At 41.3% G+C, this 24,624-nt stretch overlaps 2 protein-coding genes across 15 annotated transcripts in view; both read right to left on the bottom strand.

The window, feature by feature from the left end:
• Nucleotides 1-1,383: 1,383 nt before the first annotated feature.
• MAGOH (mago homolog, exon junction complex subunit) lies at nucleotides 1,384-10,676 on the bottom strand. The gene is made up of 5 exons (XM_027537213.1): nucleotides 10,491-10,676; nucleotides 7,523-7,581; nucleotides 5,058-5,168; nucleotides 2,741-2,823; nucleotides 1,384-1,650 (listed from the first exon to the last, which is right to left on the bottom strand). The coding sequence occupies exons 1-5, from the start codon at nucleotides 10,576-10,578 to the stop codon at nucleotides 1,551-1,553; spliced, it is 441 nt and encodes a 146-aa protein (XP_027393014.1). The 5' UTR covers nucleotides 10,579-10,676; the 3' UTR covers nucleotides 1,384-1,550.
• A 3,235-nt stretch (nucleotides 10,677-13,911) lies between these two features.
• Nucleotides 13,912-24,624, bottom strand: part of LRP8 (LDL receptor related protein 8) — an 80,512-nt gene continuing 69,799 nt past the window's right edge. For 9 of the 14 annotated variants that reach the window (XM_027537208.1, XM_027537203.1, XM_027537199.1 and 6 more), the window contains 3 exons: nucleotides 22,111-22,283; nucleotides 20,971-21,147; nucleotides 13,912-18,745 (listed from right to left, as the gene is read on the bottom strand). In XM_027537208.1, coding sequence (XP_027393009.1) covers nucleotides 18,707-18,745; nucleotides 20,971-21,147; nucleotides 22,111-22,283 — 389 coding nt within the window. In that variant the 3' untranslated portion in view covers nucleotides 13,912-18,706. The remainder of the gene's footprint in view (nucleotides 18,746-20,970; nucleotides 21,148-22,110; nucleotides 22,284-24,624) is intronic. The other 5 variants (XM_027537202.1, XM_027537210.1, XM_027537204.1 and 2 more) reach the window with 2 other exon arrangements.

The raw sequence follows: 24,624 nt of genomic DNA, 5'->3' as shown, positions 1-24,624 counted from the left end.
GTGTGTGTGTGTGTGTGTGTGTGTGTGTGTGTGTGTGTGTGTGGTGTGTGGAGGCAGAGTAGGGTGCGTGTGTCTCTCTGAGTAGGGTGTGTGTGTGTGTGTGTGTGTGTGTGTGTGTGTGTGTGTGTGTGAAGGAGGCAGAGTAGGGTGCGTGTCTCTCTGATCTTTGAAGGAGTCAAAGTAGGGCGTGTGGGTGTGTGTTGGGGAAACACTTGCCCAGGAGTATTTGGGACCCGTCCCAAGTTGGCCAATCTTCAGCGATGTTGAGCTTCGCTTTATCACCTCCCCTCAGTCAAATGAAATTTAGCAAGATCATGCCCATTATCCGTTCAGGCAGCAGTTTGCCTAAGGAAGCCATGCAACCTAGCAGCAAGAAAAATTTCCTGCAGATCTACCTGCTGAACAAATCCCCACACTATCTATACCAACTAGGTTGCTTCTTAAATGGCTGCTAGAATTCTGACTTTAAATGAATTATTGGAAAGTTTTTCTGAAACTAGCCACTTTATCCCTCATAATGTATTAAACCAAGTATACTTCCCCATAGTGAAATAGTTTCAGATGTATCTATAAAGGTGATTTTAAAAACTCCAACCTCCGGCTTCCCTGGTGGCTCAGTGGTAAAGAATCCACCTGCCAATGCAGGAGACATGGGTTTGAACCCTGGTCTGGGGATCCAACATGCTGCAGAGCAACTAAGCCCACGCACCACAACTATTGAGCCTGTGCTCTACAGCCCAGAAATCACAACTACTGAGCCCATGTGCCACAACTACTAAACCTGTGCCCTAGAGTTCGTTCTCCACAACAAGAAAAACCACCACAATGAAAAGCCCCAGCAATACAAGAGTAGCCCCTGCTCTCCACAACTAGAGAAAAGCCCAAGCAACAAAGACTACCACAGCCAAAAATAAAAATAAGTAAAAAAAAACACAAAAAAACCCTCCAACCTCAATTATACCTCAGTAAAGCTCGATGAAAAAAAAAACATCAACCATACCATTTTACTCCCTAAAAAATTAATACTTCATTAATACCAAATATCTAGTGTTTAAATTTTCCTACTGATGGCAATTTTACATTTCCTGAATCATGATCCAAACAGGGTTTGAACATTGTATTATGTGATTACATGTCTCTCAAATCTCCATTAACATTCCCACTCCATCTCCATTTGTTTACAGCTTATTTTTTTTAAAGAAATCAGATCACTTACCCTGGAATCTCCGTATTGATTGGATTTCCACTGTTATTTTTTAGCATGTTTCTCTAATCTTTTACTTCCTATAAACTCGTAGTTTTATGTACAGAGTTGATTAGATTTTTGGCAATACTTCACATAAGAAGCTAGTGTTAAAAAGTAATTCGAGACAAGTTCACATGTTCAGGTCTTTATAAAATAAAAAAAAATGCATTTTGTTATGTATTTATTAAAGACAATCATTTATAGTTTATAAAAAAAATATTGCCCTGATATACACAAAAATGTCTAGATAATGGTAATTAAAAGCAGCACTCCCACCCCCCTTGTGTCCACACCAATGTTCCATCTAGATTGGCTTAATCTTGAAGTGTAATCCAATAAGACTGAAGACCAAACACTTCAGGTCCTGGACAAGATAATAAAATACTCGTAAGCCTTCTGGATCCCTGTAATGCAAGAGGAAAAAAATGTTTAAAAAGCTGAAAAAACTCAGCAAAAAATACCATTTAATAACCCAGATTATTTATGTACCAGGGTATTCCTCATAAGAGGTATTTACAGAATTAAAACTTTGAAAACAACCAAATGTCCAAAAATAAGAAAAAGTCTGTATACATTAAAATGGAATATTAAGAAGTAATTTAAAATGTTAAGGTTTTTTAAGAAGGAAATGCTTATATTAAGTAGAAAAAAGTCATGATTAAACAGACTGTTGATCTCAATTCATTTTTTGTGCTTTAAAAGACTATTTTTTAAAGCACAGGAAAAAGACAGAAATACTTTAAGATTAATGGTTATCTGATAATTTTATGGGTGATTTTCACCTTTCTACATTTCTGTATTTCCTATATTTTCTACAGTAAGCATGTATTACTTTCAGAATTAGGAAAACTTCCTTTTTAAGAGGTAGTGCTAATCAGGACCAAGAGACTCACTCAACCTTACTACAGCATAACTGGGTAAGAACAAGGAGATTGTTCATAGGAAGACAAATATGTCCAACATGTACTAAAAGTGAACTGTATCTAATCCCAAATCCTCAAAGCACAAGAGCCAAAGAGGCTGCCAAATTCTAATGATTCTGTGTGGCATAGAGATTCATGTCTCAATAATTTACCGTGACAAAAACAAATTTTTTAATTTGTATTCTAAATGATTTCAAGTTTTACTACAGTCAGGCTTTAAGATGTGCAATCTGAATAACCAACACTGAGGAAGGTACCCAGACTCACTGATTTCATAGGTTATTTCCAGCAGTTGTTTTTTGTGTTTTGGCCAGATTCTTACCCACTTTGGCTGCTCCTACAGCATTACTCTCTGGGTGTATCACTGACAAGTGCTACTGACGACAGCTGACTAAAACTCCAAAAGCAAAAGGAGCAAGCCCTTGAAGATAATTTGGGAGTCTCTCTGTTGAGGGGGGCAAAGCTGGCCAATTCTTAGATTTGTACCATAACAGTCTCAATTTGATTATGGGTTTCATATCAGCATGCTCAAAAACAGACATATCTGTATATAAGGATCATGTGTACTTACTTGGATTGATTGACATCAATAAGGGAACCAATTTTTGATGTTGTGAAAGAAATGTGTTCGTCACCAATGACAATTTCAAGCTCCTAGAAACATTGAAATAAGTTTCAATCTGAATTGGTTTTTCATCACACAGGAGAAGGGTTCATCATCTTCCAAATCACATGAACTCTAATACAGATGGCCACATTACCAAGACCAGCCTGAGCCCTAGACTGTACTGGGTACTAGAAACAAAGAGATAAATGGTACGACAAAAATACTGGTTTAGTGCTTAAGTAGCTTTTACTCTTAGTTGTGTCTGTGAGGCTCCACATTTGGAAGAATTTACATTGTGTTCCATATAGGAGTTTTCATTGTTAACAATGTGGAATAACATGTATAAACCTGTTTTACAAATACCAAGCATCTTCACTTTTAAGGGCAACAATGGGACAAGGAAAGGAATTCCAGACCTTGAGTTAATCCCAGCTTTCTCACTTACTAGTTGTATGCCCTTGGGCCTGAATTTCTCAAGAATGGAACAAGTACCACAATCTTAAAAGAAAAAAAAAATCTATTGGGTGGGGAATAGGAGGGGGAGGTCTGTGGGACAGATCAGCAAAACCAAACAAAGATTTCTGCCCTTGTGGAACTTATAACCGATTGAGTTCTACTTCTTTTGTTTTTAAAAAATATTTAATTAATTTATTTGGCTATGCTGGTCTTCATGCAGGATCTTTAATTGAGCCATGTGGGATCTAGGTCCCTGAGCAGAGACCGAACCCGGGGCCCCTGAATTGGGAGCATGGAGTGTTAGCCACGGGACCACAGGGGAAGTCCCCTGAGTTCTACTTCTTAACATTCAGACTTGAAAGTTAATATTTTGTTGTACTTGTGTCAGATTTCTTTTTCAAGAAATATTGCAGTTTAGACCCACCTCCCACTGTATTCTTCCTGCATGCCCAGAAGTTGGAATGTATTCTTTCCACTCATGGTTTTAGATTACATTCAGTTTTTTGTTTTTGGCCACAGGGCATGGCTTGTGGGATCTTGGTAGTGAAAACGCCAAGTCCTAACCACTGATCACCAGGGAATCTCCGTATTGAGTTAAAATTGGTTTGTTACATAAGTACAATATTCTGTTTCTACTTCTGTATTATACTGTGCTAACCACCAAAAATTTAAGTTTCTGTCACTATATAGTTGATTCCCTTTACAAATTTTGCACACCCAGCCCCTTCCCTCTAATAACCACTACTCTGTTTTTTGTATCTATGTGGTTCCAGTTGGTTTGTTAATTTATTTTGGTTTTTGTTTGTTTTCAACAAAGTTTTTATATGTAGATCAAGTTCATTATTTTTAGATGCTTTAGAATATTTCATCATCATGCATAAGGAAAACCAAACAAGACAATTTCAGACAATGATAAATGCTATGAAGACAAAAACCAGATCTTATTTAAGTGATAAGAAAAGGCATTTTAGATTAGATAGGCTCTTAAGACATCACTGAAGAAGTGACATTTGAAGACCTCAATAATAAAGACAGTCTCAGATAGAATGTTCCAGGCAATATGTAGCAGATGTAAAGGTTCTAAACTAAGAAGTACCTAGGTGAATCTGAGTAACAGAAATAAGACCAATGAGATTTAAACCCAGTGAGAGATGGTGAAAATGGTAGAAGGTAAGCTGGGAGTTCAGATTTTATTTTAAATGTGGTGGGAAGCCAGAGTTTAAAATCAGTGGAATACATAAACAAATTTACATTTTAAAAGATTACTGTCACTCCAGGAAAGAAAAAATGGGCTCTACAGGACAAAAGAAGGGACAATGAAATCAATTAGAAGTTGGAAGGCAGCATTAAAGTAGAAAGAAGAATCTTTCCTATTAATTTGGTCAAATACAACAGTGGCTTTTATTTTTTAATTATCACAATGTTTTCAGAATAAATATCCAAGCAAGAAGATAGACTTAGTTGCTGGCATGACTTTCCATTACATTGCTGACATGACTATATTTTATTTATCTTGCCATCTTTGCAACATTTTGTCCATAGTGGTTACTCAGTAAGAAATGTGGGTAGCAAATACTCTCAAGAAGCGGGAGGTGGACCAGAAGAAGAAATCCAGGGCTGGGCTCCAGGTGGTCAGCAGCTCCACCTGCTGTCCCTGTCCTCCGTGTGGGCTTCGTGCTGCCTTAGACCAAGGTGCTGGTGACCTGCTCGGTGTAGGGCCCAGAACACACATACACACTGAGTACATTCAGTGTCATATGCAGAGCAGGAAGCTTTATCTTATTTGTAAGATTTCTGCACTGTGGCTAGTTGCTAAAACACTCACCTGCCGGCCCACTCGGTCAGGAGGAGGCCACAAGGCATCATCCTCTTTGGTAATTTCACTGTCATCAATTATTCTCTTCAGTTCCTCCATCACACTTTTATGTACATAAGCCTGAAAGCAAGTTAAAAAACAGAATTCAAATTGTATCTCTAAGCAGCATTCTGACTCAGATAGTGATGAAAGATTAAAAAAAAAAAACTAATGAAGATTTATTTCTGGCACCTCTGTAAATGTGAAGCCATTCCAGCTTGACTTCGGCATGTAAGAGGATGGCAGGGTCAGAAGTGTCCAGTGACTACACCTCAATCCCACATCTAGTTGTTTCTGTTTCTTGGTACATCCTGTTCATCTGGACCTATTCCTTGCCTACCTGCACACCTGAGCCCCAAAGAAAGATCTGTGAGTAACTCGGGCTATTTTAAACTAAATGACATGCTTCTGAAGAGCAGACACATGTCTTTTACATTTTACATATTACTACACATTAAAAAAAAAGTGAGGATGCTGACATGCATGGCTAAGCATAATACTGATTGCTAATATTACAGTATGAAAATATACTATTAAGACATTTCCAAATGTGACAAAGCACTTAAAAGGAAAGAATGGCTTTAATGAAGTTCAATGGTGTGGTAGAAATCACACCAAACACGGACTTCACAAAGGCAGGCAGAGGTCTAAATTCCTGCTCAGTTTCTTAACTCAAAGGGTAACTTTGAACAAGCCCCATAATTAATATATAGGTCTTCAATGTCTTATCTGTAAAGGATATATAACACACCCATCATAGAGGCTTACAATAGGGGTTAAAATAGGACTACAGATGTAGTACCTAGTGTCCTGACTAGAATCTAACATGCATTCAATGATGTTAAGTGCTTTCCCACACTCCTTTTTGCCTACTCAAATGCAAATTAAAAGAGCTCTCTTGAGTGCTAGGTACCAGGGAATGCAGATGATACCACCCTAATGGCAGAAAGTGAAGAGGAACTAAAGAGCCTCTTGATGAAGGTGAAAGAGGTGAAAAAGCTGGTTTAAAACTCAACATTCAAAAAACTAAGATCATGGCATCTGGTCCCCTCACTTCATGGCAAACAGATCGGGATAAAATGGAAACAGTGACAGACTTTATTTTTTTGGACTCCAAAATCACTACAGACAGTGACTGCAGCCATTAAGTTAAAAGACACTTGCTCCCTGGAAGAAAAGCTATGACAAATCTAGTTCAGTTCAGTTGCTCAGTCGTGTCTGACTTTTTGCGACCCCATGGACTGCAGCATGCCAGGCCTCCCTGTCCATCACCAACTCCCGGAGTCTACCCAAACTCATGTCCATTGAGTCGGTGATGCCATCTGTCGTCCCCTTCTCCTCCCGCCTAGACAGCATATTAAAAAGCAGAGACATCACTTTGCTGACAAAGGTCTATATAAACAAAGCTTTTTTTTTTTTTCAGTAGTTATATACGGATGAGAGAGCTGAACTATAATGAAGGCTGAGCGCCAAAGAATTGATGCTTTTGAACTGGGTGCTGGAGACTTGAGTCCCTTGGATAGCAAGAAGATCAAACCAGTCAATCATAAAGGAAATCAGTCCTGAATATTCATTGGCAGGACTGATCCTGAAGCTGAAGTTCCAATACTTTGGCCACCTGATGCAAAGAGCCAACTCACTGGTAAAGATTCTGATGCTGGGAAAGATTGAGGGCAGTAGAAGTGGGCAACAGAGGATGAGATAGTCAGAGGGCATCACCAACTAAATGCACATGACTTTGAGCAAACGCTGGGAGATACTCTGGGAGTTGAGAAACTCTGGGACAGGGAAGCCTGGTGTACTGCAGTCCATGGGGTTGCACAGTCAGATATAATTTAGCAGCTGAACAACCACCACCAAGGAATAGATCAAACACTAAGTTAGTGGCGGGTATGTTTTCTGTTTTTTCAGATGAAGCAACTGAGACTTATCAACCTCAACCTGGAAATTTTCCCAAGGTCACATGTTAGTAAAAGATTCAAGGTTCAAAACCAAGATCTGCAAGACTTCAAATGATTACCAGTTATTGACTCATCACTATTAAAGAAAAAATAAACTAAAAGAAGATTTGAGAAAAACTTTAGAAGCCATCTACAGACACATTTATACTTTCCTATTCTTTATCTTTCAATATTACTCCCAGATTGGACTTCTCTGGTGGCTCAGACGGTAAAGCATCTGCCTGCAATCGCAATGCAGGAGGCCTGGGTTCAATCCCAGGTCAGGAAGATCCCTTGGAGAAGGAAATGGCATGCCATTCCAGTACTTTTGCCTGGAAAATCCCATGGATGGAGGAGGCTGGTAGGCTACAGTCCATGGGGTCGCAAAGAGTCGGACACGACCGAGCGACTTCACTTTCATTACTCCCAGAAAGAATAAAAACAGGACACAAGGCTAAATGGTAGTGAATGAAAGGCCTTCAGACAATTCATTACCTCTTTTCTGATCATGACATCATTTTTGTAATTGCTGTTGTTGGCATATCTCAATTTCCCTGTGAAGGACAAAAAACAAATTCAATATATAATAAAAACATAAAGAAAGCGTCATTAGCCTACCAAGACTATCAGCTATTGCTTAAAATGTATCCTAACTTTCCCTTCAAAGTGTCTAATAGTTTTAGTATTTACATCTCTGGTGTTTCAACAATACTAGTCTTTTCACTTTAGGCTTTGGTGAACAAAAAAATGTCACCTGCCTTATCAGTAAACAAAGGATGTTGCAGCCATTAAGCCATCAGCCACTGCAGCCACACCACCCCCAGCCCCCTCCCTATGGGTGCACCCTGAGGGGATTCAGGATGTTGAAAATAGGATACTGGCCCTGGACAGTTAAGGTGTATATCAAAGGAATGATTTCAATGAGCCTCGCATCCTCCCATACAAAGAAAAATGCGAACTTCATTAACTTTAGATGTCTGGTATTTGATTAACAGTAACCTTTAGATGTTCTACCTGTTTTTGGGGTTTTTTTTTTTTTCCCTCTAAAACCTCCTATATATCCTGGCTCATCCCTCACCTCTTCAGAATAGTCCCTCAAATAGTCCCTCAAAGCTATCCCTGACAGCCTATCTCCCAGGCTTAAGTCCCCAGTGTTTCAACTGAATAAAACAATTCTCAAACTTTAAGTTATGGATTTTTTCCCCCAGTGAACACTATTAAATAACCTTCTAGCCAAAAATACAGCTGACAATGATTTACAATTCTTGCAAAAGGCAGCTCAGGTGTGATAAAAGAACAGACTCTCTTGTGACTGGCAAATCATATCTCAGCAGGTTAATGTCCTCAGCTGAAAATAGGAGTGACTGATAACCTACCTGCACACAGGGCCTTCAGAGGCTTAAAAGAATCGTGAAAGTTTCTGAAAACTATAAAATGGTTTTTACATATATTAACATGTGACTGTGAAACAATGATCTACTCCTTTTCTAAACATGATAGAAAAGCTGTGGTTTTATTATTGAGCATTTTTGGTATACAAGGCCCTCTGTGACATTGTTCATCAAACAGGCTGATTTGGGTATATATGGTGGATATGAAGAAGATAAAAGGAAATAGAGGAGATAATTTTTTCCGTATAGAAGGCACACTAAAAAGAGTCAAAATAACTGATGCCTTACTGCACTGTGTCTCTGCCTCAAGTCTCTCTCCATTCAGTTCATTCTCCATAGAGTGGACAGAGTGAAACAGTTAACAGATGGATCCAATTAGGTCACTCTAATATTGACATTTTAATACTGACAACGACTCCTCACTACCTTCTTGATAAAGTCCAAAATCCTCAATGTGGCTTCCTGCTAAGCTGAGCTCATTTCCAGCCTCATTCCTACAACAGGACTCTCACATAGAGCTGGGGTTAATCAAAATACAGTTCACCCTTAAACGACGTAGGGGTTAAGGGCATCCATCCTCTACACAGTCAAAAATCTGAGTATAACTTAATAGTCTGCCAGCCTTCTGCATCTGTGGTTTCTCAGTATCTACAGTTCCTCATCCTCAATTCAACCAACTGTGGATCAGGTAGTACCACAGTATTTATTAGGATTACTAAAAAAATCTGTGTATAAATGGACGCATGCTATTTGAAACTTGTTCCAGGGTCAACTGTTTTGGTTTCTGCCTGAAACATCCCATGCACCTTTTGGGTTTTCAGCCTCTTTGCTGTTAATGCTGTCCAAAATGCGTTCTTGACCCATCTGTCTAACTAACTCCTACACATTACTAAAGACTCATACTCTCCACCCAGGTCATCTTATGCAGGAAGCCTTCTTTGACTCGAAGGCTAGGTTAGGTGCCCTCTTTCCGCTCCCAGAGTCTTTTCTGTTTCTTTCTATAACACCTTATACACTGTCTTATCATTGTTAACAAAACTTTCTCAAATTGTCAGTTCATTCACGGGGTCCCAAAGAGTCGGACACGACTTAGCAACTTAACTACAAGGAGTTCATCTTTGTGCCTCCATTTAGTGGAGGCTTTCTGTCATCTTTCACTTCCTTTCCTTCACCATATTGATCCCTCACCAAATCCTATCAATTGGCAAAGTCCTATTGGTTCTGCCTCCAACTGTATCCTAAATCCTTCTGTACTTTTACTATCACTCTAGTTCTAACCAACATCCTTTTTCTAACAATTGTAACCATCTCCTGTTAAGTAGTTTTCATTCTTGCCCATTCTGCACCTAATAATTACAATACTTTCTCAAGAATAGATTACACCTCTGCTTAAAACTTTCCAATTGCTTCCTGCTGCACTTAGAAAAAAAAATCCAAACTCACCAAGACTATATGGTGTGGCCCCTGCCTACCTAACTGACATCATCTCCTACTATTCTCCCCAGAGTTCACTACTCTTCAGCCACAATGGCCACTTGAAACATGCCTAGCTCATCTCTGCCTAGAACGTCCTTTTCCCGAGATGGCGCCTTCTTTGTCAACCAGAGCTCAGCTCAAACATCGGCTCTTCAGCGAGTTCTCCAATAGCTATCCTTCTTAAAAGCGTCCCATCAGCAATTGTTCCATCATTTTATTTTCTGAACACTCAACACTATTTGGGATATTTTTTTGTTTACGATCTCCCAGCAAAAGAATACAAGTTCCACGAGGGAGGAAGTCTGTTTATCATTCACTCCTACACCCCAGATTGTGGAAGTGAGACTGGCACAGATAGGCGCTCAAGAAAGGTTTGTTGAATAAAGCAATATGGTCAAAATCGTCACTAAACAGAAGCCCTAGCACACGGACTGAAAGAATCAGTGGGGCGGACAAGGATCGTTCCTTCCAAATCGGCGCCTCACAGCCATCGGTCCCTTCCTTTAGTTCTTCGTACATTCCGGATCTCCGGCCTCCCCACTCGCCCACCCCCAGGCCTAGACCTCGCTCCCGGGAAGCCGGGACGCTTCTCTCACCGTCGGGCCGGAACTCAAATTCCAGGAATTCGTGGCCGAATTTGCCTTTGTGCCCCACGTAGTAACGCAGGTAAAAGTCACTCTCCATGGCTCGCAAAGCAGATCCAAGACCGAACTTTTAAGGGCAAACCGCACCACCATTAAAGGCGCCCGACATTGACGTTTATAGCGGCGCGAGGAAGTGACGTTAGGAAACGTCATCGCGCGTCACGGAGCGACCCCTCCCTCTCTCCTCCCACTTCCGGAGATGGGACCAGGCGACTTCTCCCCTCCCGGCGAACGAAAGCCCCTTTCCCCCGGAGGCGGAGTCGGTTCAGCCCCGCCCCCTCGGCCTGCGACCGGAAGAGGCTGAGGGCTGTTGATCAGTGTCTCTTTGGGGCTTGAGGCCCAGGCTCCAGTTTCATTTAGGATACCCAACAGTGTGAGTTGGAATAGGTCCTTCACCGTCTCTGAACCTAGGTCGTCCCATCAGTAAAACAGGGTTAAAGGATCCGACCTCTCGGGAGAACGCAGCGCGCCTCGGCGCGTCTCTAACGTTGGCTCCGACTGAACTCTGCTGTTTAAAAATCAGTTCAAGAAACTTCTCAGCGACGCGTTCCCTAAATCCGCAGTGGAGCTTGCCTTTTTTTTTTTTTTTTTGGCTACAAACTCTCCCGCACTTATTCTCCATTTTATCTCTTTCTACTTCACTTTTTCCCCTTTCTGCCTCACTGGTCTCTAGATGAGGTGTTGTCAGTAGGAGTTAAGCTTTGAATGTTTGATCTCCCACTCTGCCCGCGCAATTGAATCGCCTCGGACGGAGCGCCTAAAAAATAGTAGTTCCAAACCAATTCAGCCAAAATCTTCCACAGTGGACCTGTTGTGTGTTTATTTTTTCTCCACAGTTTGAATCAGGACTGTGAACTGCTGTCCAGGAAGCTCTTGTGTTTTCAGGCCTAAGTGGTTGACTGCGAATGTTTTCTCGGCTGTGGAAAATTTTTTCCTCCTTGATTAGGCCAAGGGCAACCAAACTTAATTATTAGAAGCCTGCTTTAACTCATCTAAGTTCCAGCCAGATGGAAAACGGAATTGTTTCTAGAGACAGTGCTGAAATGGCATCATTTTGAGGGTCTGCGAAAGAGTCAGACGCGACTGAGCACGCGCGACTATAACACTGTTCTGTCTTCAGGCTAGTGGTCCCTGAATATCATTCCCAATCTTGCCGTTACTGCTTTTCTCTCTGAAAAAGTATTGATAACAGAATGAAGAGTGGGTGCTGGGGCGGGGGTGTGGGTGAGGGGAATGTCACTGAAGATCTGTGTTAAAATAATCCCTCGTGTGACAGTGATTCACTGTGACCAAAGGTAAACTGATTAAACTTTTTGGACCTCAGGTTTCTTATCTTTAAAATGAGCATAATAATGTTACACATCTGGCAGAACTATTGCAAGGATAAAAAACAATGTCTTGGAAATTGAAAAATACTTTTCAAACTCCAAATTGCTATAAGGCATCTTCTTAAAAAAAACACTGGATGTGGGTGGTAACAAGGGACTTGTATAAAAAAGATAAGGGGGATCACTTAATAAATGTCAGCCCCTAGGCTGAGTGTGTTTACGAGTGCCCTTTCTTTGAATTTTCACAACAGTCTTGAGGTGGTAATAATGAGTTAAGTATTTAGAGACATTGGGTAATTACCACAGGGTTATTTTCCAAAAGTGAAATTATAAAAGTTATAATGTAATTGATGAATCTGGGCATCTGGAGACATGGCAAATATCAAAAAGGGATGAGAAAATTTAAAGGACACCCAACGCCAATCAAGCTGTAAGGTAATTTGAGGCTTGGGGGTATGAAACCACATAGTAAAGTATAGCTGAAGGAGCATGATCTATGTATCTAATGTGTCTGAGGTTAGCATAATTTACTGAGCATTTACTGTGTGTCATGCTGGGAATACAGTGATGGCAGTCAAGGAGCATACAAGCAATTATAATGTAGGCATCAAATTTATAAGTAGGGGAAGCACAGAAAACTATGGAAGCTCATGCAGTGGCTCCTAGTCCAGTCTAAGGGACTAAGTTAAGTCTTCCTGAAGAAAATGTTTCAGACAGAGGGCCCAGAGCTTTTTGGTTATAATACAGAAAAAAAAGTTGAAAATATAATAATGAGGTTGGAGAAGAGGTACAAGACTAATCACGAAGGACATTCTAACCCATGTTAAGGAGTTTGGGTTAAAACCCAAGGCTTTTGGATTTAAATGCAAGGAAAACAGATGAAGGGCTTTAAGCAGGAAAGTGGAAAGGGGTGTTGGTGACAAGACCTATTGCATTCTAGAAAGATCACTCTGTCTGCAATGTTGTAGACTGGACTGTAAAATGGAAAGATTAGAAGAATGAAACTCACAGACAATGGAGATTAGGATGAAGCCAGAAAGGTAGGGGAAAAATCAGGAGTATGGTATCATGGAAACCAAAATAAGAGTACTTTAAGACAGGAGGGCCAACAGTGTTATATGCTGCTTCTAGGTCAAGAAAGAAAAGGATTGAAAGTATTTCCAAGGTTTATAATTAAGGAGATCCTGGGTCACCTTGGTAAAAACAACCTCATTGGCATGGGAGTGGGAGGCAGAGCATTGGAATACAAGTAGGCAAAATTTGTTGTAGAAGCACAGAGTTATCTAACCTTACGAGTTAGGTCTGAGTCTGAGAGAACAGAGAAGGCTCCCTAAGCATAGTACTCAGGACAAATAGGAGTTAAGCCAGATGAAGAGAGAGAGAGAAGGAAAATTGAGGCAGAGAACACCACATGTGCTACATGTATTTTGGGGGCACTAAACATAACTTAGCCAACAAAGGTCCGTCTAGTCAAGGCTATGGTTTTTCCAGGGGTCATGTATGGATGTGAGACTTGGACTATAAAGAAAGCTGAGCACCGGAGAATTGATGCTTTTGAACTGTGGTGTTGAAGACTCGAGAGTCCCTTGGACTGCAAGGAGATCCAATCAGTCCTTCCTTAAGGATATCAGTCCTGGGTGTTCATTAGAAGGACTGACGCTAAAGCTGAAACTCCAATACTTTGGCCACCTCATGCGAAGAGTGGACTCATTGCAAAAGACTCTGATGCTGGGAGGGATTGGGGGCAGGAGGAGAAGGGGACGACAGAGGATGAGATGGCTGGATGGCATCACCGACTCAATGGACATGAGTTTGAGTGAACTCCGGGAGTTGGTGATAGACAGGGAGGCCTGGCGTGCTGCGATTCATGGGATCGCAAAGAGTCAGACACGACTGAGCAACTGAACTGAACTGAACTGAAACATAACTGTTGACTTTGGGCAGTGTCTTCATTCTTTTTCTCATCTCTAAAATGGGAATGATAATATTGAGAGTCTTTATCTCACAAGATGGCTCACTCCCCACTCAGTAAAGCATCACAGTACTTTCAGATTTAATAAAAGGAATTTAATCTCTCTCTAGAAACAGTGCACCGAGTTTACAAATGTCCACATTTGGTTTTTAGTTCACCAAGATGATGTCAGTACAACTAGTGAGATGCAGCACATCACCCCTTGCCTCTGGAAGAGAAACCAGGTTGCAAAGGGGACTGAGTACAGAAGCTAAGGGAACTCAGAAGGACAAAATAAAAAGCAGAAATGGTTAGTGTGACCCAACATTCTAACATGCCTGTTACATCAAATATGATCATTTAGGGGTGTTCGGGGAAGACAAACAAGGAAAATTCATTTGGGTACAATGGGATGGAGTCTGCAAACCAGTACTTCACCTCACATCAACAACAGCTTGTATAGAACAAAATGCTATTTAAAACACATGGTTTGTACAGATATTTTCTCTTGTAATTTTTGTAAAAAAGTATCAAAACCTTCATGTCTTTAAATATATATATATACACACACATATACAGGTGGCTTTTTTAAAATTACTTTTCATAGCACAAAGTATTTGCAAATGTGAGGATTTCTGCTGATTCTCAACTATGCACATGGTGCATAGCCTGAATGAACAAAGCTTCCTGATTTCTTATGTTAACTGAAACTGTGAAGCTGTTAATTCCTCCACCTCAAAGTTGTCCACATCCTGAAAATCCTCAATACCCTAAAAATAGTGGGAAAACTCCAATACTCTTTGTGCATTGCCAGGAAAAGAAATGATTTACTCTGAAGCACTGAACCGATAACTCGTTTCTGTTTTGTGAAATGATGAGTGTGTAGCAGGATTGAGGGAGAGCAGAGAGGCTCTCATTCCTGTGCCCTTTCCCCATCCCTTCCAGTACCTGACTGGATAGTGCTGGGGGTCCCCTCTGTGGACACTGCATCTTTCAAAATTTCCAGTTTTCTTTTTCACAGTTGAGAAAGTCCCAGAGGCGCTTGACAACATGGAATGCTTCTGTGAAAATCCCACTGCCCTCACATCAGTCTTCAATGACCACGTCAAAACACTCTGACACAAATATATGAAAAGCAGTCACTATTTTCCTTTGGCCACAGGGTAGCTTGAGGGTAAAGACTGTCATGTCTGCAAAGTGCTTGCAACACATCCTGATCAATTTTCCGTGATGTACTTGGTGCCTTACACACAATAAATGACCAAGAAAATTTGATTAATTGAATCAGAAATTAAACAGAAGTATCCTATAAAGTGCTTACATTGAACCTATCTTTCCATCCAGCCTCATTTCTTGCCAAGTCTCCTTTGAGCCTTTTGCTCATTACAAATTACATTCAGTTCCTTAAAATCCTCATGCTGTTTCATGCTTGTGTCCCAGCTCAGTGTGTCCTCTGCCTGAAGCAGCCTGGACACCCCTACTTCATTTCTGAGCCTTAGCTTCAGTCTACTTTTCCTACAATGCCTTTCTTGACCCCATTCTTTATCTCTTCAGGTAGAAATGACCTCTCTCTCCTTTGTAACCTGATAGTACTAAAAAAAAAAACACAAAAACTACTTTTTTTGTTTGTTCCCACATATGTCTTCCTCTAATTGCTACTGTGAGTTCCATCAGGACAGAAAGCATTTGATTGACTTGTACATCTGCAGTACCTGGCACTTAGTTGGTACCTAGCAAATAGTTTCAGTGGATGAATATACATATTGCAATCACATAGACAGCTGGAGGGATGGATCATATTTATTGCTATAAATTTAAATCCAACCTCATTCTGAGGTTACAGTTTACCTCAACCTGTTTTATAATCATGCTCTCAAGAAGAAATACAATTTTAGTATCCTCTGTTTCTGGAAGACCATTTCTGCCAGGGCCTTCAAAATCCCATCAGAAAGATAGGCCCTAAGATAGGTAGCAGGTTTGATACAGTGTTCTGGCAGCCCAAAGTAGTCTCCTGGAAAAGGAAAGGGAGGAAAAGGACTTGGACTAGTTTCTTTTATATATATATATATATATAAATGTCAGATAAATTGTCTAATCTTTGGGCCTTATCTCTAAACGCCCTTCCAGCTCTCTAGTCCAATGACTCTGTGATCCATTATTGGCTGTAGATATATGATGGCACAGGGGCAAAAGGCAACAGAAGTGGAACTACACCTCAAAATGCCTCCAAGAATAGGGAACGATGGACCTGACTCCTCAGACTTCATCTTATTTACTGCCACCCAACACATGAGTATTTCACAGTTTTTTTTCTTTTTTCTGTAGGTTGCTCCCATAACAGCGTCTTCCAAACCACAGTTGTAGCATAGTCAGGAAACATGGGCAGAGGAGCCTGGCGGGCTATAGTCCATGGGGCTGCAAAGAGTCAGACATGACTGAGTGATTGAGCACATAGGTTCTTATGTCACAGGAAACATGGATGTCTCCTAGAGAGTTGTGTTTCATCACCATTTTGAGATTTCAGGCTGAACCATCCTGACCCCACTCATTATTCTGTCTTCAAAGGCCAGGATCTGACTGAACGTTTAGAAACTATGCACTAGTCACTGTTATCATTTCCCCAGAAATTCTGTTTCTTTGGAGGCAGGTTACAGGGAAAGTTGCTTGTTTTGTGTAAATTTCTGTGTTTTCACTTGCGTCATTTTTCTTCAGTCAAAAATAATTTTACTTTTCATTTCTGAAAGAATAGTAGTAAGTCACTGAGCTCCACAGGAGTTGTCCCTCTGTTCTTAAAATTCTGTTTGGTGTTGGTCATTCTATGTCAATTGCATATACCCTCTTGATGAGTGTTTCAGGACTATCCACACGTGTATATCATGAAGAAACTGCTTGTTTATGCAAAGCTTAGTGCCCAGGTTCCAGGACACAGTTAGGAGGCCAAGACCATGACTGATGTGGAGAAAGGTCCTAGGAAGAGGGTGACAGAACTCCAGAATCACTGCCTGCAAATTCAGAGGGTATCAAGCTGGTGAGACATCCAAGCTTCATTGAGTTGGAGGCAGCTCGAGAGTGGAGGGGAGGAATTTGCTTAAAAGTGTCAAGTTCCAGGTATGTTCAGGTTAGATACACGTCCTCTGCTCCTACTTACAGCACACATTTCCATGTCACATCTTGTCCCTGGTTGTCCAGTGGGTGTGAACTGGCAGAACATCTGAGTTAATAGAAGACCACACCTTGGATAAGAGTCAACTGGGACCGAATTCCTTCTGGGACTGTAAGATTATCTTTTCAATGGTAGACCCACAAAAAGAAAAGTGCACTTCTCCCCGCATCCCCCAAGACCCAGGAGAAGCAAAGTAAGTGTCCACAATGAAAAAAAAAAAAATCTATACATATACCCAGAGTTTTCCTTTTATTTACAAAGCAGTAAACCAAATTCCTGTGTGAACATATATATCCAGTGTACTGTAATATTGTGTATGCCATTTCCTCCTCAAACAGGACTTTAGATTTGGCCACTTTTTCTGATTTAAGCCAAATAGCAGTTCATCTATGTAGACACATGATGGTAACAAACCTATGTATCACCTTAAACTGTTTTCCCCACCTTAAGGATGTGGCAGAGAGTAAGGGGAAGGGCGAAATAGAGATTAACAAAACCTATTCCTCCGTCCTTATCCTCACCCATAGGATACTCAGAGGTAAGTGCCTGAGCCAGTCCCTAAAGTAAACTTGGGCGGTTCTAAAAACATCTCCACTTAGCTCTTTCTAAGTAAGGATGGCACCCTCAGTATGCTTCAGAGAAAACAATGAATTCAATCCAAATGTCCTGAAGGAAAATGAAGTTACTTGAAATGCTGAACTTTAAAACAAGGAGTAGCCGAGGTTCAGGAATGTTCTCACCTGAGCTTGCGAGAACTTTGCGTACTGTAAGAAGTCTGTGCACTGGCTTTAGCCACAGAAGAGAAAGCCCAGGTGAGAGCTACGGCAGCCCCTCATGAGCGGAGGGGCTCTTTTCTGACTGACTGGAGTCCCAGAAATAGACAGAGGCAGGAAAGATCTACCTCTTCCACTGCATGTTTGCACAAATCACGATAACTCTTTTCTGAGCCAAATTTACAAAGGCTTCTCTGAAAACTACAGATACCCCTCTCTTGTGGGTTGTTTTAAAATATACTTATCTTTATGTAACTGAACAACAGCCATAGGCGCGCCTCTTCTCTACAGACTTTCCTCTCACTCGCGTACACACAGAAACATAAATGCACACAGAGACCACATCATGGGCCAATCATACCAAAAATAAATACTCTCGCGTCTCTAAATTACTTACAGAACTAATCTTGGTTTTGAAATATGTTAATAAATAACCTAAGTGGGAGAGGGAGTTGACGTGTCTTCTGTTTTTTTCTTTTTACTTATGTTGATGGATAGCCACAAAGCATTATCATTCTATTTACAAAAAAACAAAAAACAAAACATAACTCTGAAACCTAAAAAAGACCCTCCAAACCAAAAGCCCTCTGTAAATATAATTTTTAAATGATGAGTAAGCTACTGTACCATCGGCCCCATTTGGTTATGTACATCATGTTAGTCACTCAGCAGTAGCTATTCCATGAATTCTTCATGGGTAGTGCAACCAGTTAAAAAGTGTATAAAACATTATACATATAAAAACTCTCACATCCTTTGGATGTCTGCAGTTCATCATAACTTTGTGGTTACCTTTCTGCAACATAAATTTTAAAAATTACACACACACTCACACACACACACATACATACACACAGACTCAAGGACAGAAACCCTTCCATCCAGGCATACACCATCCAGAGGGTAGTGCATGGGACTGAATTCCATGAGGCACGAAGGGAGTGGTCCCATCCTCAGGGCAGTCCATCATCTTCAAGGCTTAATGCCACTCGCTGGGGGAGACAGAGCAAAGAAGTCATCATTAGATCCACTGGAGCTAGCTATTGGATCACAACGTACCAGAAATTCTATTACTTTACAGGCAGTAGCTCACATACTCTTCAAACTACCTCAGAAGACAGGTCTGTCATATTTATTTTACAGATGAGAAAACTGAGATGCAATGAGCCTAAACAGCATTTGTCCTGGGTCACACAGCAAGTGGGTGAACTCAGTTTGAACCCAGATCTGTATGACTCCAGAGCTGTAGTTTTTTTCATCATTCTGTGCTGTCTCTGTAAAGAAGGGGGCTACAGAGATCTAAACTCTCTCCATCCTCCCTTTCAGGATTTTGCTGAATTTCAGTGGGTTAGCTTTGCAAATGTTTAATCCCAGGCCTCTTTAGTTACCTTTTTCTATCATACTGATCATAATCAGGAAGGTAATCAGCTGCACCCATCCAACTAATTGTGTAGAATTGGAAGGCAATGGAGGTCAATTATGTTAACCCCTCTTTCCCTCACCCCTACCTTCTAGTCACTAGATACTCGACTTCCCTCTGCCACAAATGGGTGACCCTAGATGGTGAGACCACTAACCCCTGAGCCAGTCTATTCCACTGTAGACAGTAGATTTACATTCTTTCATATATTGACATGAGATCTGTTTCTTTATTTCTTCTGATGTTCCCTGATTCTCTCTCTTAGACTCAGAGAGTTCTACACAGACAACCCTTGAAATTTTCAGTTTGAATTCCCTTCCCTTTCTTCTGAGCGTCTTCTTCTCCAGGCACATCTAGCTCCCCCAACGTGGTCCTGATGTTATCCTATGCCCCACTCTTCCATTTCCTCAATACCCTCCTTTGGATAGACCCCATTGTTTTAAGATCTTTCTCATAGCTTTATGAATTTGGGCTAGCCACTTTATCTCTCTGAGTTTCGGTTTCATCACCTTTTAAATGGGAATAGTAATAGGACCTATCAAATGAGATCAGGTATGTAGAGTGTTTAATATAGTATCTAACACATATGGGATCCAGAGCATTCTACATCAACCTAACCAGCATAAGATAGAACCAGACTAGCATTTTCCATTTCTGGACATTATACAAATCCACTGCCTTTCAAATCATTTTTGGCCTGTTTGTGATTTTGCATGAATGTCATGGCCTTGCTCCACTAAACTTCTTCTACTGTGTTACCCTCCTCCTCAAGACAGATCTCCAGGCCAAAGGCAGGTCCCCGCAGTGATAGTGGAGCTACCCAAGAAGGGGCCAGGGGAGAGAAAAGGTTGTTGAGAACACTGATTTCCACAGCTTCAAGGCTAGATACTCTGAGATATAGCGGAAAGAGCATAGACTTTCGTGTACATACAGACAAGAGTGTGAATCCTGGTTCTGCCACTTCCTAGTTGTGATCCTAGGTAAGTTATTCAATTTCTCTGAGTCTCAGTTTCCTCATCTGCAAAATGGGGCTAATAATGTCAAGTATATAAGTTACTGTAAAGACTAAACAAGAAAATTTATGTAAAATACTGAGTAGTGTCTGAAACAGTAGATTCTTACTAAATGTCAATTTCCTCGCTCTCCTACTCTATTTCTCTGCAGCTGGCAGGAGCTTATTTCTCAGACCTTAGTTTCATCAGGAATAGCTCCTCCTGAGTGACTGTTTCCTTCTCTGGAAACAGTGACACGTCACACGTACAAGGAGCTTTGTAACTCACAAAGCATTCTCACATGTGCTATCTCACTTGCACTTAGGTCGTAAAGGGAATGGGGGTTATCATTCCCATTTTACAAATAAAAGTGAGCACACAGAAAGGACAGAGATCACAGGGCTGTGGAACAGTGAAACCGGGAGTCATCTCCTTACTCCAAGCTCAACATTCCTTCCACTGTGCCCTCTCTGATCTTTAAAAACTTGTTAAGCAACTGTTGGCTTGGACTGGCCGAGGTTAAGGACCCTCAAGGCCATCTGCTAACCCTCACTTGTCAAACTTATCTCCCATGTCTCCCCTTCATAGCTTTAGCAGCCATTCTGTCTGTCCTGCCCCATACTCAGTCATTTCTTCCACATGCCATTTCCTTAGTCTGCAACTTGCCCATCTTTCCTGTTTGCCCCAACACCCAGCTCACAATTTGCAGCCTTCCAGAACCAGAACGCCTTCGAGGATTGGCTGCACCTGTCTGGTTCATGCCCTCACTCATCAGCCCCTCAGACTCAGAGTGGCACTGCCCTACCTTGCACTTGACGACAGGCAGCTCGGAAAGAGGGTTCTTCGGGAGTTGGTGCGGCTGTGACCTTGGTTCCCCCGGCAAGACAAAAAGCTCCTTGAGGGCAGGGGCTGGGTCTTCCAGTTCTCTGGTCTCCCCAAGACAGGGCTCTGCCCACAGTGGGTGATCAAAGCTGCTGATTGCCTGACAGGGGGATGGACTGGATGACCTATGAGGTCACACTCAGCCCCGACTCGGCTATACAACCATGACATCTGCTTCAGCCACTGTGTGGTCCTCGCTCCCCCAACAAGCCACGCCCTGCTGTGCCTCTCGGCCTCTGCATGTGCTTCTTTCTGAAATGTCATTTTCCCCCTTCTCTACATGGAAAACTACTATTAATCTTTCAAGGACACAGTTCATCCACCACCTCCTCTGTGAGGCATTCCTGCCTGATTTCTCAAACAGCATTAACAGCTCCTTTTTGGATATTTCCATAGCATTGGTTCAACAAATATTTACTGGGAGCCAGCTATGCTGTGCTAGGTACCAGGGAAACATGAATCAGACAATCCTGCCCTCAAGGAGCTCACAGTCTAGTGGGGAGACCAATGAGTATAAAGGCAAGCAGACTGCAGTGTGACATGTGTTGTGATGGAGAGAGGCAGTGGGAGAAAAAGAAACCAGGGAAGGCTTCTTAGAAGAGGAAGCCCCTGGGCTTCCACCATGGCACTTAGCACACAGCTGTTCAATAGCAAGTGACTCTTAACTCCCCCACCAGCTCCCCGGAAGCAAGTACATCCCTTCTTAACTTTTGGACACTTGGTATCTAATGTGGCACTTGGCACATAACTGGTGTACAGTGCTTACTGAAATGAATGTGTTTGAACTGAACGACCACAGTTACCCTTCTAGGCCACAGGTTCTGAAAACTTGCTCAGCACAAAGACAGGCCTCTTTACTCCAGGAAGAGCTTCTAGGTACAAGGTGGTTCTGATACCCTTCTACCCCAACCACCTGCCCCAGCATTTCTGTGTCCCCAGGGCCTAGAACAATGCCTGGCACATGGTTCGTTCTTGATAAATGTCTAAAGGGGGGAGGGAGGGAGGGAGAGGGGAAGGAAGGAAAGGAAGGAAGGAAGGAATCCTTCCTGCAAGGAATACTTACTGCTGGGTAGACATGGCCAATCTGAGCAGTCCTCCCTATGTGCAGCTCATCCTCCTCCTCCTCTTCGGTTGTTTTCCTGTACACTGGATTGTCGAAATTCATGCTTTTGGTATTCTTCCGCTTCCAGTTTCTCCAGATCAGGTAGCCACTCATGCACAGCAGGGCTATGACCACTGGAGGAGGAGACACATCACACTGGGTATATCCAGCAGGCTCCAGCCCGCTGCCCAGACGTCAGTGCGTTTCTTGTCACCACTCCTACTTGACTGCCCCTTGTTCCTCAGGCTCTGTTTCTGCATATTCTTTTTCTGCTGTTGGGAGGCCCTTCTCTTAGCTCTTCCTTCATTAACTGCTCACCCTTCAAGACCCAGCTCAAATGCTCTCAACATCCCATGGTGCAGTCAGGTTTTCCCTCACGTGTGTTTCTAGACCACAATGTTGTACTTTCTGTGCATCCTCAGCTAGACTGAGCTCTTTGAGGGCAGCAGCTGTGTCTTCTTTCTCTCTCTATGCCCAGTGCCCAGCACTGAGTAGGTGCTCAGTCACATGCTGAGTAACTGAGTGAATTTCTTCACCACATTCTTGCTGCTTCCCTAGATTTCTCTAAGGAAACCATTCTCTCCCAAAATTGGAGAGGGGAGGCTAGGGTGGGGTGGGGTGCTTCTTCCCAAAGCTGGGTCTCTGCAAGAAGGGGAGCATCTCTAGAAGGGGGCACAGCAGGGAAACACAGGCTCTGAGTTAAAACAAATGGTATACTAATGAGTGAAGGAGGAAATTCTCAAATAGAGCTGGGCAAAAATGAGGCAAGCAGATTCATAAGATAGTAAGCGGTCACCCTGAATGAGTACTCAAGTGAGGCTGGATGACAGCCATCCAGGGTGCTATAGAGGGATTTCCACTTTGGTAAGATTATTATAATCAATAATAATGATACCCATAAAGACAGGAACAGGGCAAGGATGCCTGCTATCGCTGCTAGTATTTGTTATCCCAGTAAGACCAGACAAAGAATTGAAAAGCATGCATGGGAAAGAGAGAAACCAAACTATCATAAACAGATATTGTAAGTTTGGAAAATCTTAGAAAAGCAGATGAAAAACTATTGGAAATAATTTTAGTTCCTCAAGAATCAACATAAAAAATTGGGGCTTCCCTGGTGGTTCAGTGGTTAAGATTCTGCGCTTCCACTGCAGGGGCCATGGGTTCAATCCCAGGTTGGGGAAGTTCTACCATGCCATACACTGTGGCCAAAAAAAAAAACCCCAAACAAATCAATAGCTTTCTTATTAATCAGCAATAATCAATTAGAAAATGGATATAATAAGAACACATTCATAACAACCCAACAAAAAACTATAAAATACTTGGGATAACCCAGTAGGAATGTGTAAGCCCTATGTGATTTATACAATTCTACTGAAGCCCATAAAAGAAGGTTCAAATAAATAGGGAGATGTGTCATGTTCCTCAATGGGAAGGTTCAATGCTACAAAAATGTAAATTCTCCCCATGTCAATTTATACACCCAAAGTGTAAGATTTCATCATATTTTTTATAGAATTAACAAGATGATTCTAAAGTTTACCTAGAAGAGAAATTGAATAAAAACAGCTAAGAAAATGTTGTGAGAATAATGATGCCCTATTAGATATTAAAACATATCACAAATGTGCTTCTAGTAACTAGGAATGGTATATAGAAATTGGTGGAGGAGAATAAATAGCCTAGAAGCAGATCAAGGTATGTACACGCATACAGTTATAATAAAGATGACAATTCAAGTCACAAGGGAAGGATGAACTATTCAATAATGGTCTTGTGAAAACCAGACAGGCATGAGAGAAAAATAGCTAAATCTGTACCTCATGCTGCACTGTAAATTCTGAACAAATTAATAATCAAACACTAAAAATCCTTAAAATATTGATAGTAGAAAAATATATAGGGGATATTTTAATAATTTAGAATGAGGAAGACCTTCCTAAGCAGGACACAAAACCCATGAGACTTGTGATATGATATGATACTTCAAATTTTTAATTTATGCATGGCAAAAGAGACCATCAACAAATTTTAAAAATCATGTATGGGAGAAATGATTTATAACATATATTACAAAGGTTTAACATTTATTATGTATCAAAATTTCTATACATAAGTAAGAACAAGACAGAATCAATAGAAACATAAGAAAAGACCATGAATAGCCAATTCATAAAGGATGAAATGTAAATGGCCAATACATTTATGAAAATATGTTCTACCTCACAGGGAAGTATCAGGGAAAGAATATTCGTCTTTCACCCCTCAGATTAGCAGAAATTGAAAATAATGGTTATATTAGGGAAGGTTACCTCTGGGAAACAGCACATGCATGTTCTTCTATAGACCGGAGGATGGCAGGAAAGGGGTTGATTTCTTTTTCACTACATAATGCTGAGTATTTTCCACTCACTGCACTCAAAATGAGCCTGGCTCTCACCATCACCTTTACTGATGAACCTTTCAAGACCA

Source organism: Bos indicus x Bos taurus, chromosome 3 (assembly GCF_003369695.1).
Source record: "Bos indicus x Bos taurus breed Angus x Brahman F1 hybrid chromosome 3, Bos_hybrid_MaternalHap_v2.0, whole genome shotgun sequence".
Lineage (NCBI taxonomy): Eukaryota > Metazoa > Chordata > Mammalia > Artiodactyla > Bovidae > Bos > Bos indicus x Bos taurus.
This window is presented reverse-complemented; position numbering and strand designations above follow the sequence as displayed.